This window comes from Atta colombica, unplaced genomic scaffold (genome assembly GCF_001594045.1).
Source record: "Atta colombica isolate Treedump-2 unplaced genomic scaffold, Acol1.0 scaffold12, whole genome shotgun sequence".
Classification (NCBI taxonomy): domain Eukaryota; kingdom Metazoa; phylum Arthropoda; class Insecta; order Hymenoptera; family Formicidae; genus Atta; species Atta colombica.
Window position 1 is genome coordinate 2052601 of NW_017259206.1, and position 13678 is coordinate 2066278.

Sequence of the window (13678 nt, forward strand, 5' to 3'; positions counted from 1 at the left end):
TTAGCGAGTTCAATGAAATCGTTACACCAAAGATCCATACAGCAGAGATTATTCGAGCAATATTGCGATAACATTGCAACGTTGAACAATGTTGCTACAAGATTCTGTGCTACATGGAAAAGGATGTTCTGGTTCGCGAGAAATATACCAATCAAGTTGATTAAATCATCGTTTTATTACTTCGCTTCGATAACGATACTTTGGATCGTGTAAAATTGCTGAACAAAAGCGTCGTATCTCTTATTTCACACAGTAGAACTCTCGTATGCCTCATGGCTTGAGGAAGAGCGGATGTGGAGAATATAGTCGAATTAACCACATACTTATACTATACCATATACTACATACGTCGATATCGAGTCGTACTTAAGATTACGACCCGTATACATTTATGTTTCTTAAACTATATTTCTGGTCTGACAAATGATAGATATATATATTTCTCTCGAATGCGACGTTTCAGTCGCGTTATTTTCTCCTCGAAGAAATTGCTCGCGAGGTCGCGCGCGTCTCCGTGACTTCCAATATATTTCCATGTTACTTTCATCGTGTTCCCTTCATCATCCCCGCAGAGTCCTTCCGTCCGATTAATTATACACGACAATTTATTGTAATGCTAATTCACAATGTATACACTATGTACAATCATTATGCGCCCACTGCTGCGACCTATTTTACGCAAAGTTGTATTGCTATCTCCGACTTATATATGATATACGGGGTGCTCTAAACATTGTGTACACATGCGAGCAAACGTGTATGGATTGCACAAAAATTCGGGACGCATTAAAGTATGCATCGCTCTCGATTGACATGTAGATGTAGAGAGAAGCCGATGACGATGCGCGACGTTTTTCCTGATCGCAAGAATGCGTAGAGATGTATACACTAATTAGCACTAATAATTAGCACTTGAAACGATATCGCGCGATGCCATGGATTGAAATATCAGGCCGACATTAACCGCGCAGAAATCTGAGACTGTAACGAATCACGTGAATCACGGTAATTGTCCAGCAAATCAGAATCGGGTAGAGCTCGATGTTCGACCTTGAGCCTGATTTAGGGGGTTCTTGGGCAAGACGTTGGTTGCTGGCGGCGAGAGTGGCAATATCGATGGTTTTGAGAGGCTGGTCATTAGCGATTCCTGGTAGTGTCGATTGGCAAATCAGAATCAAACTGCCACCAGAAAAATGATGCCGTTCCAAGCGCATTGTTAGACCCAACCGCGTCGTAGAGACCAGCTTTCCGTCTATGTTGCCAATTCCTCGCAAGTCTTTAGTTAAGGCTCTGTTTACCTATTAAGAATCAGGCACAGAATTTAAAGAGTTTAAAATGTAATTTGTAAAGTCTATATTTAAATAACTTGTATAGTGATAGAATTTATATTACAGCTTCGAGTTACCGAGATATCTAATATGAGATATGAAATACGAAAAATTATAAGAGATTGCAAATAAAGATTTCATTTCGACTATCATATGTTATTATTTTTTTTTCGTTTATTAATTCACATACTACAAAAGGCAGTTATTCTATGTATTACTTTTTAGTTTATGGTTTTATTTTAGATTCTCTAATTACTTAATATATATATTATACAATATTTTTGAGATTTTTACGGATATTTTCTTCAAGGAAATTACGCGATTTACGGATTGTCTCCATGTCTTGATACATCATTAAATGCCATCATTTCGTGAACACTTCACTTCAGTAGGATGAAAAATTTGAAATTGTCAATCAATACAATGCTATAAGCTGCTTAGTTTCTCAAGAATAAACTTGTATAAACGTAACAGAATTGTAACGAATATGCTATTTATACACAGAAAGAATGATTTTGATAAAGTATCTAAAAATTTGGCTAGATATATATATATATATATATAAAAATGAAAGTAATGTTATTGGACCATCAAAATAATTATATAGAATGTTTAAATTGATTGCTAGAATGTTAAAACTAATTGTAGAGTAAACTGTTCATCATGCTTGAGATTTTTCTAAAATTATTTTAATAGTCCAACAAAATTATTTTCAAATCTGTATCTAACGAAATTTTTAAATATCTTAGCAAAATCTTTTTGTCTACAATATAAATCATAACTCTAATAAAATTGATATAACAAACGACGTTTTAGAATCGTTACTATTATTTTTAAGAGACTCAACAATTCAAACAATCTGATATAGAATAACCATCAGGATTGTGTTGAAAGTAAACTAACTATTATATCCTCTTCTATTAACCTCCTTCATTTCGATTATTTTTCATATTAAGATCGAGTATTTAATTCTATTTTATTTGAGTTGTTATACAGTGTTCCATAAGTTTTAACCAATCGTTTTTGTGTAGATAGAGCGGACTAAACTGTTGTAAAGTTCTCTACAATTTTCTCTACAATTTTTAATAATTAACAAAATATTAATTATTAAAAATTATTAAAAATTATCAAATATTGATTTTGAATAATTTTTTAGGCAAATACTATCAATTTCACAGAAGAACTGTAAGAGACAAAAATCATTTATTTTCTTCTCATAGAATTCTAAGAATTTTTTATCAACTTTTTAGTTGCATTTTTTTATTTTTACTAACATGAGAAGATACGGTATTAAAAAATTCTGAAAAATTCCTGAAGAAGTTTTTAGAGTTCTATGAAAAGAAAATAAATGATTTTTGTTATAATTTCTCTTACAGTTTTTCTATAAAGTTGATAGTATTTATTTTGAACTCTCTGAAGTAAAAAATTATTCAAGTGGCAATTTTTTGTAATTTTTAGTAATTTTTTAGTATTTTTTTAGTATTTGGCAATTTTTAGTAATTAATATCTTGTTAACTACTGCAAAAAGTGCAAAATAGTAGAGGACTTTTCGACTCAGTTTAATCCGCTCTACAGTTACACAAAAGATTGGCCAAATTATGGGACACCTTGTATAAATATTTATTTAAGGCCAGTTTATAAATATGAGTGTCTTAAAGGGATGCTGAAATAACCAAGTTATCGATATTACAGTATAAAAATCTTCAAATTGACTGAATAAGAAATCGTTTTACAGAATTAAAGTAGATGCAAAATTAGAAGGTGGTACAATGAACTTAATATTAAAATCGAAAAAAATTAAAAACTTACTTAACTTTCTTTTGATTTGAGTATAAAGTCTACTGCACTACTTAATTTTGCTACTTTAATCGCCTTAAAAGAATTTTTGATTCCGTTCATTCAATTCGAAGATTTTTGTCGATAATTTGATCATTCCAGCATCCCCTTAATCATTTCAAAGGAAAGGTATTTTCTTATTGAATGCTTCTACAGTACAGGCCATACAGAAACCACAGATTTCATTAGATTAATAAATTAGTAAATTAATAAATTTGGATTTAAAAAAGTTCTAAGCAAAGTACACTTACAAAATACACCTACAAAGAAAATCTCATGAAGTGTCAAATTTTATGAAATTTTATGATATTAATAAACTTTGTATACATATAAGAATTACACGTAAATTTAAAAAATATAGTGCAGAAAACTGATGTCTAAACAAATCTTTCTAGGAAAAAAAGGTTTCTAACTTTCTCAATTATATCTCAAAAATTATTTAAGATATCAAAAAAAATTTTTATACAAAAGTTTTATAATGAAATTATGCAATATTGAATCAACATCTCAGAAATTCGTTAAAATAATAAACATCTTGTAGATCTTGTAGTTACAATTCAAAAATATTCGAGAATATTGATTCAACATTTATTCAATATTATATAAATTTCCAAAAACATTCAATCCTTGAATTAATTTTTATATAAAATTAAACGAAATATTTTTAAAATACATTTTATTTGCTTTCATCTTAAAACCTTTGGGTCACTTTCTAAAAATTATTTCATTAAAACATGGGTGAAGAATTTCGTAATATGCACCTTTTATTCTATCTTATGTAATTTTTAAATATGAGAAAATTACAATACTTTGCCTATATATACCTATAAACGATATTGCATACTGTTCCCAGGTGAGCAACTTTAATATTAATTTGATCAATATTGTTGCTACAACAACGTTGTAGCAACATTAATAATCAATATAGAAAAGTCAACAAAGATTCAATATTAAAAAAACATTCACACATCAATATTTAACATTGCAATATCTCAACAACATTCTTTCAATGTTCTATACTATATTACTCAACAAAAAATAGGGAACCCTTTCGAATACGCTCAAAATTGCGCAATATTCAGAATATCGTGAAACTCGGTGAAAAATCATCGCGGACAAAAAAATCAAAAAAGCATTTGAAAGCTCGAAATCTTTACTCTTGAAATCGGTAATTGATATTTCAATCTGATTGAATTTTTACGTAGCTATACGGACACAAATAAATATCCGTCAAATCTGAAAATTTTATACAAATTTTACAAAGGTTTAACGTGAAGTAAAAATTACACAAAAATACGGTTTACAGCAGCCGAAAGAGTGAATCTTTATCTTCAATTTTTTTTTTTTTTTAACGTTGTACGATTTTTTTTCACCAAGTATTCAACATTGAAACAAAAGTCATCATTTTTGCTTCAATGTTCAATAATTTGGTGAAAAAAATTGTAAAGAATCCGTCAGATTGAAATATAAATTATATCGATTTTAAAAATAGAGATTTCCAGCATTCATATATTTTCCGAAAGTGTTCCCTATTTTTTGTTGAGTAGTATTCCAAATATTTACGAAATATTAGGAATTTATATTATGAAAATATTTTTTTAAAGTTCGGAAATATCCTATTATTACATAATATTATAATTATATTTATAAAAGATTTATTAGATAAAAACGTTAATGAAATTCACATAAAATCAATATTTCAAAATGTTGATCTAATGTTTCTTGCTTACTAGGCCTGAACCTGTTATAGAACATGTCGGAATGAATTCCGATTGGAATTATTTCGTATTTCCTTAGAAAACACAATAAAAATCTAGGGAATAATTGAATAATGTCGATCGGAATCCATTCCGACTTGTTCTATGAGGCGGTTCTATAAAGGCGCCCTATATTATTAGATTGTTTCTCGCTGATGAAACAAATTATCAATGTTCACGAAACATTGGCATTTAATGTTTTAAGACATGAAATAACGGAAATAACTCGTAAACCGCATAATTTTTCTTCTAAATTTATGTTTATACTCTCTTTTTTCCAATTTCGGTTTCTATAATACATACGTATGTAATAGATAATTGCTCAATATTCAGAATATCGTGAAACTTGGTGAAAAATCATCGCGGACAAAAAAATCAAAAAAGCATTTGAAAGCTCGAAATCTTTACTCTTGAAATCGGTAATTGATATTTTAATCTGATTGAATTTTTACGTAGCTATACGGACACAAATAGATATCCGTCAAATCTGAAAATTTTATACAAATTTTACAAAGGTTTAACGTGAAGTAAAAATTACACAAAAATACGGTTTACAGCAGCCGAAAGAGTGAATCTTTATCTTCAATTTTTTTTTTTTTTTAACGTTGTACGATTTTTTTTCACCAAGTATTCAACATTGAAACAAAAGTCATCATTTTTGCTTCAATGTTCAATAATTTGGTGAAAAAAATTGTAAAGAATCCGATTGAAATATAAATTATATCGATTTTAAAAATAGAGATTTCCAGCTTATGTAATAGATACGTTTTTCTCTTCAACGAATAAAGTAATATATTAAACTGATCCAGATGTTTCTTTACTTGTATAATATAATCAATCATAACAGATTGCCTGTCCATTACTTGTTAAAGAAAGAAGTGTAACAGATTATTTTAATTGTCGAGTCTCTTGAAAAAAAAAAATATTTAAAACGTCATTTATTACATCAATTTTGTTTGAGTTACGAGTTTCATTGTACGAATAGCATATTTTTGTCGCAGTCCCGCGAGTTTATTCTCGAGAAATTAATTTGTGACTCATAGGATTGTATTTATTGAGACTTGAATGTGCGACCAGTCAGTGAGCGAAATAAAAATGCCCACACGAACTGGCCTCGCTTGACAAATTGTCGTTGAATAAACCGAGTAGTACCTTCTCGCGAATGACGTGCGCAGCGTAGCATTGAATAATGGGAGTTATGTGGTTCCTAGTTTACCATGCCCGCTCAACAGCCCGCGGAAGCGAGCTTTGGATTACGTTGCGCGATTAATTAATTACGAAATTTTCGCTCGTTTCGCGTTTGCTGACGCTACAGGGATATGCCCTAAAGTAGTTAGATAATATTTCGAAGGTAAATATTCCTTTGATCAATTTTAACAAAAATATTTCAATAAGTTTGTTAAATCAGAAGCTATCGAAAGAGGAAACGCTGGAAACTGAAAATTTGCGTTCAATTGACAATTGCTTTAGATAAATAAAAAATTCTTCTTTATGTAATAAATGATCTAATGAAATAATTTAAAAATCAAGCGAAAATTTGAAAACATGCCTCGTATACAAAGTATATGAACGTGGAGAATTATGGAAGTTTATCTGACTGTTTTTTAAAACTTATGTGATCTTTGAAAATTTAAGGACTGTTGTTTGACTATACAATACCAGCTAAAAGAAACAGCCAAATATTCAATCAAAATAATCTAATATCTGTCAATATCATTAAAAAAATTTTATTAACTCGTAAATATACTTTGAAACCAACTGCAAAAAAAAACAATAATTTGGCTTTTAATGGTTTTATGTACCAAAATATCCACATTTTTCTGCAGTTTTAGGTTCAATGATTTTTAAGTGGATTCAGTATATAATTCAATATAAAATTTGATTTTTAACGTTATTTCCTCATCAAATTTGCAAATAAATATTACAAAACGTGATTTTAAAAATCAAGACAAAAAATTAAATAACTTTTAAACTAATAAGAGAATCGTTCTCAAATGTTACATAGATATTCAATCGTAATAATAGAACAATCTATAAAGTTTATATATTTTTGATATTGTTTTAGATGTAACATACATCTTTAAGTGGCGTAATCCTAACTCTCGCACTCACGAATATCATCGACTCACCTCTTTACCGTTCAAGATGAACGTTAAAATTGCCGGGGGGTAACTTAACCCTGACGTGCACTCCGCTTGGAGGATCTCGCCGATTTCATAAGAAGGTCGCATTCCCTCGAGTATCGGAGAACTTTGAGGAGGTACGGCCACGCTCATGTTTGCCTCTCTGTAATCTGTCTCAAAACTCGGCGCTTCGGATGACACCTCGCAGCCATAAGACCCCGCCAAGTCGACTTTACCTGCAATATTAAGTTAGAGAAAAGACACTATAAGTATAAGCTTAAAAAGAGGCGAAAAAGACATTTCTTTTATTTCATGAATATATCTAAATAAATAACGACAAAATGGAAGTTGATTTTTTAAAAGGCAAAATTAAACTACATTAAACGTCTGATTAAATCATTAAATTTTTGACATTTACTTTAATTCCTCTAATAATCTGCATATTAAAATTATACTCTTCTACAAAAATGATTTTAATAATATACGAGATGATTTTTATATGAAGCTGATGAAGTATAAATATATGTCTAAAAATTTAGTTAGAGACAGATTTGAAAATAATTTGGTTGGATTATCAAAATAATTATGCTCAGGATAATTATGCTCAAATTATTTGCAAATAGATTGTCAAAACTTTTGGAGCATTACTCATTATTCTTGAGTTCCCTACATAATTTTGATACAATAAAATTATTTTTAGATCTATCTAAATTTTTAAATATTTCAGCAAAATTATTCTTTCCATACACATAAAGGATTCATCTTTTACATGAGAAATATATAGTAATAGATGTAACTTATAATTCTTGCTTAAAATTCTTGTAAATTACTGTCATATACCTTTACCAATGGATGGGCCCAAAAGTGTCACTTGTTTGTGGTCACTTCGATTGAGGTCAATATATAATCCGCTGATATTTTGAGGTCGCTTAGGCGTTGCTGATCCCGGCATGAATCTGAAGATCTCTTGGCCGTCTTTGTTCCACGTTACCGAATACAGCTCTTTGCCACCGAGATCATACTCACATTTGAGTAATACCGTCTCCCACCTTGGATCGGCGATACTGGGTACGTCCAGCTTTCGTATCTCTAGCCCGGCACCTAGACGACAAAAAGCACAAATGATTTTTGTTATTTTGTATGTTTAAATACTTATAACATAAATACGTTTTATATATTATAGTTATTATAGTGTTTCCTTACTTAAAAGTGATACAATACTCAAGATATATGATTTTCAAGTTATTAGCCCGGTAAAAAATTTTTCATGCATAAATATATGTATACATATATATATACATATATGTATATATATATATATATAAACATATATAAACATTTATAAACATGTATAAACTTTCATAAACATATATAATTATGGAATGTTCATATATCATTTTTTCTTTTTTAAATTACTGTATAATTAACCCTTTGAAGGGCACATATATGTCCTACTTTTTTGTTCTCAGTTTTTTCCATATTTCTGATCTATTTTGCAGTTTGAATGCACATATAAGTTATTTTTAGACTTTTAAATTATACAACTTTCATGAAAAATTACGTTAATTTATTTATTTACAGTTTTGTTATAAACAATTAATGTAAAAAAATTCATTTTTTTTTCAGAAATTCGGCTATTCTTAAACGTGAAGAGCTCTGAAAATTTTATGCGTGTACTTCATATCTGAAACTAATAATATATATATTTTTCAGAATTTTCCGTTTGTTAATTTTTCCGAAAAAAATTTTGAAAATTTTGGAAAATGATCTTTTATAAGTTTATTTATTATTCATTTATTTTGGAATTCTGACCAAAATCGTAATTAGCGACTCCGAAAATCCATAAATAATCTATGATTTCAATAATTTGTTTAGACGAAAAATGTGCCTCTCAAAAGAAGTTAAAAGGATAATTTTTGCATGGTTTATTTTAGAAAAAAAATCAAGTTTGAAGAAATGTAAAATAATACTTCTCCCAAAATTTTTTTTCTAAAAGAAACAAATGCGAAAATTATTCTTGTAATTATTTTTGTTTTCTCACATTATTATTATTTTTATTATAAATATTATTAACCAAAAAAGTATTCAAATACAAAATACTCTCAATAAAATAACAATGTATTTAAATACGTATTTTAAATACTGCCCATTCCTAGCTGAGACATAACGCTTATAAAGGTTATTGTTCCAATTCAAATGTAAACAAGGATAAATGATACATTATGCACATCATGCATGAAATAGAACACACTTTAGATTGTGTCAACAATAGTATGATTTTAATCAAAAAAATTTTTATATAATTTAAATATATTTAGTATTTACAAATTTAAAATACAAAATACTTAAAAAGTATTTAAATACAAAATACAAAATACTCTCAAAAAAGTATTTAAATACGAAATATAAAATACAAAAATGTATTTAAATATGTATTTTAAATACATGTCTTTCAAATACTGCCTAATCCTGCTTCTATATATTAAACAGTAATTTTATAAAAAAAAGAAGAATATATGGACATGTATGAATATATTTCATGTATAATTACATATTAATATGTTTACGAATGTTATATATGTATGTTTATATATATTTGTGTATGAACATTTTTTTATCGGATCATAAATGAGTTAGATTAGTAAAATTTATCCTATCAATTATTAAAAACGAATTAACTCAACTTCATTTTTTAAAAAATCATCAAAACGTCACAATCACAACTCAAAAACGATCGTTCACAATTTCAATTCAATTTGATGTCTCACAAGCCCACAATAATTCATAATTCATAGACATTGCTCTTATTTATATTCTACTTTCTACTCTACTTATATTCTACTTTCTTACTCTACTTTATCATCTCATATTTCTATATTTTTATTATTTTACTGGATTACAATTATTGTAATCAATATAAGCTTTAACTAATCTTTATATTAGATTACGATAATAACAGGGTGGTATTAATACCATACATTTTTACTTTAAAACTGTCTGTACCTTAAGATGTTAATACGGCTCTTTGATTAGATGCTAACTCTCATTAAAAAGAAAATAAAATCTAATTGTATATATTTTTGTTGAACGTATTATTTTCAAGGATTTTCTTATTCTATTCTGGTTGCGTTCCGATATTCACTGCTGAAACTATATAATATACGTTACGTGCGCTATAAATTTTCAGCACTGACAGTGAATATCGGAACGCACCCTCTAATTCAAGAGATAGTAGGTTTAATTAAAAAAAAATTATCACAAAATTGCGTTAACTTACTTAACTCAACTTATTGTTAGAGTGATGTATATATGTCATTTGTATACAAGATTTTATATCAATAATTAGTACCAAATTATAATATCTCATATATAGATATTTCCATAAAAATTAAGTTATTTTATTTGATCCAACAATAAGTAATACTAAGAATATTCTTTTTATTAATATTATTTGATTGAACAGTAATTTTTTGTCAAGTTGAAAAAGAATTTTCTCCTTTTTTATAAAATTTAATTTTTTGAGTTATATCACTTTAAAGGAGCAATATGTTAAACTTTATTATAATTTAAATTTTTAAATAATGTTAAATTAATTAAAGCTAATTAAAACAAATGTATTTATACTTATTACTTAAAAAGAAATAAATTTTGCTAGAATATATATAATTAGATTAATATTAAAATGAAATACTGATAATAAAATTTATTTTTCAATATGTTCTCACGTTGAAACAGATTCAAGTTTTTAACTCACTTATGCTATACGATGGTACAATTCAGAATACAATTCGAATAATTTAATTGGTTGGCAATTATAAAAATTGCCCTAACGTTGAAATCTCTTGAAAGATCTCGGAAAATATAGTTATTTGTAGAAAATTTCGACCGCGCAATGGAAATCTCAGCGGGAAATGGCTTCGCGATAGTTGACATGCGCGCATTAATTTATTTAGCGTGCATCCGCAGGGCGATCGAAACAAATACAGCGGTAATTAAAAATATTCGATCAACCGAACGCAATTGAGTACTCCAAAGCGGCCTGAAATTTAAAGTGATCGTGAGAGCCAATTATTATCGTGCAAACCTTTTCAGAATGCAAAAAATTCATTCGTACTCGTTCTTCTATCGATAATGTGTACAATTTACAAAAAAATTATAGATAAATTTTATTGCATTAAATGATACACATATAATAATAGCGTAATCATCCTACGTAATCGAAACTTTGATAACAATAAGCGCCATTTTCCAAGAGGAAAAATAACTGAAAAGTATTTTTACTGTATTTTATCACAAAGTGATATACTGATATTTATTTGCAAAAGTAACTTTCTCTGCGATTTTATTTTTAGCACTTGTTGTCCATTTAATGTCAAACTCATAATCATTTTGAAATAAATAAAATTTTGAAATATTAACAAATTTTGAAATAGTTATACCATTATATTATTTTTGTTGAGCGAAGACTCATTCGCAAAGAAATAGATACATGTTTCGAGTTATTTTCTCTTGTGACCTCCTTCAAAATTTATTACTAAGTTATCCGCTATATCATGTCACTATTCCGTTATGGATTGCTAATATATTATTTACTATTTGTGCCCCATGTGTCGGTATACTATATTCATTTATTTTGATATTGAAACAGTTTTGCTATCATAAAGTGCTATCATAAAATATAGAAGACATAAATATTGCCTAAAATATAGAAGGCTATTTCATTTTAAATTTGTAAACCCGTTTATGTAAAGACAATGATGATTGTCGTAACGGCGCGGCGTTGGCAAAATATCGAAGAACAATTAGAAGAATAAAATTGTTGAATAGTTATTTTCTTTCTTCTCATGTACGTCAACATACATAGAGCTAGTAGTTACATAGTCACATGACATTTATTGATTTATTTTGAGTATCCTATTTTGATAACACTCAATTTTACGGTGCATCGATGTTTTACATCGCTTCGGACATAGTTACATATTTTTCTATTAAACAAGCCGGACCACAAAACCAATATACGTTAAATTGGAAGTTTTATATCAATGCAATATTTTATATTTATCCATCTTTATCTACACTCTTTATACTCTCTAATAGTTTTCATTAATTTACGTGAGTGTCGAAGTTCCGTTTCTCCACGTGAGCACAGTGTTTTTTCTTTCGGTCGAAAGTTCGTTCCCGTCTAGCTAACAAGTGGTTTTGCAATGGTTTTGCAGTGGCATTCGCCTTGCAGAATAACAAGTCTTTTTAAATAATTCGTTGGCTTTTCAAGGCTTTGTGTAAGCAGTAGTTAACCAGGAACACAATAGAACGAACTGCTTTCACTCTATCCATGTTAGTCTGCAGGATACGCTCGGCCAGGCCAAGGGTACGATTTGGAAATGCAAACTCCACAGGACGAAACCACGATTCCCTGCTTCTTTTTCGCGCGTGCCTCTGATACGAAGTACTCGCCTCGCATTGAGTAAGATATTTTATATTGTATAGTATTGGGATACGAATGTTCCCAACGTGCTTTACATTCTGAAAACATATATATTAGGTGTGGGAAAAAGTTCGTGGCGTTTTTCCCGTCAGATGGCATTAAAAAAACACCACGAACTTTTTCCCATACCTAATATATTGAACGGTGTGTCGAATGCTCTTACAAAAATTTAATTTAATACTATTTAATACTATTCAATTTAAAATTGAAAAATGTTGATCTATTACGTATTTTAAGTATTGACTCTCTGTCTGTAATTTAGATCTTTTGCACAAATACAAGTTCACTTTCAAATCTTGCATTGATCACATAGAAAAAATGTCAGTTATTTGCTGAACTCTGATATTTTGTAGCTTATGAGATCAAAGCTGATTAAAAATCTCTATAAAGATATAAAAAATGGACAAATATTACAATAGCATCATTTGAAAGTTACTTTTTTTTAATTTAATCGGACTAAAAAATATTTTAATCTACAATACATGCTTTGTTCTATATAGATATTATATGTAAGGACTGTCCAAAAAAAAACCTTCTCACACAAAAACTCACATATCCTCCAAACTAAACTTAAAAAAAAAAACAATTTTTTAATTTAGTAGGCTTTGCAATGAATGTAAGAAACGATTGAAACAGTTAGTTTCGTAATCGCTTTGTTCTCAGTGCAAAATGGCAAGTAAAGTAGAAACACGCAAATCCATAATCAAAATTTTTCAAGAACACTCGGAGTTTCATCAAAATCGCGCGGGAGGCGGGAGTTTGCAGGAAAACAATGTCAATAGTCATTAGGTGTTTCAAGGAAGACTTGATTATCAATCGTAAAGAAGGATCTGAAAGGAAAAAGGGTTTTCAGAGTCCAAAAACAGCCAAAAAAGAGAGCATCCGAGGAAGTGATTGAGACCACCATAAAAAGTATGATGGAGGGGATTCCAGAAAAAATTAAAAATTTTTGTCAAAAGTAGTTTTTAAGAATTTTTTTAAATATAGTTTTAATTGTAATTAAAAGAGGTTTCTAAAATGGGTTGCTTTTGAAAATCGGTCAAGTGGTTTGGAGGATATGTGAGTTTTTGTGTGAGAACAGTCCTTATAGTTATATATATATATATATATACTTCAATCATGAAGCATTCTCGTTATTATGTACATATT

At 28.7% G+C, this 13678-nt stretch overlaps 1 protein-coding gene across 1 annotated transcript in view; it reads right to left on the reverse strand.

Moving 5' to 3' along the window:
• Window positions 1–497: 497 nt before the first annotated feature.
• Window positions 498–13678, reverse strand: part of LOC108694365 — a 54134-nt gene continuing 40953 nt past the window's right edge. The window contains exons 2-4 of the mRNA XM_018203792.1: window positions 7885–8145; window positions 7051–7280; window positions 498–1298 (exon numbers count right to left, since the gene is read on the reverse strand). Of these exons, the coding sequence (XP_018059281.1) occupies window positions 960–1298; window positions 7051–7280; window positions 7885–8145 (830 nt within the window). The 3' untranslated portion in view covers window positions 498–959. The remainder of the gene's footprint in view (window positions 1299–7050; window positions 7281–7884; window positions 8146–13678) is intronic.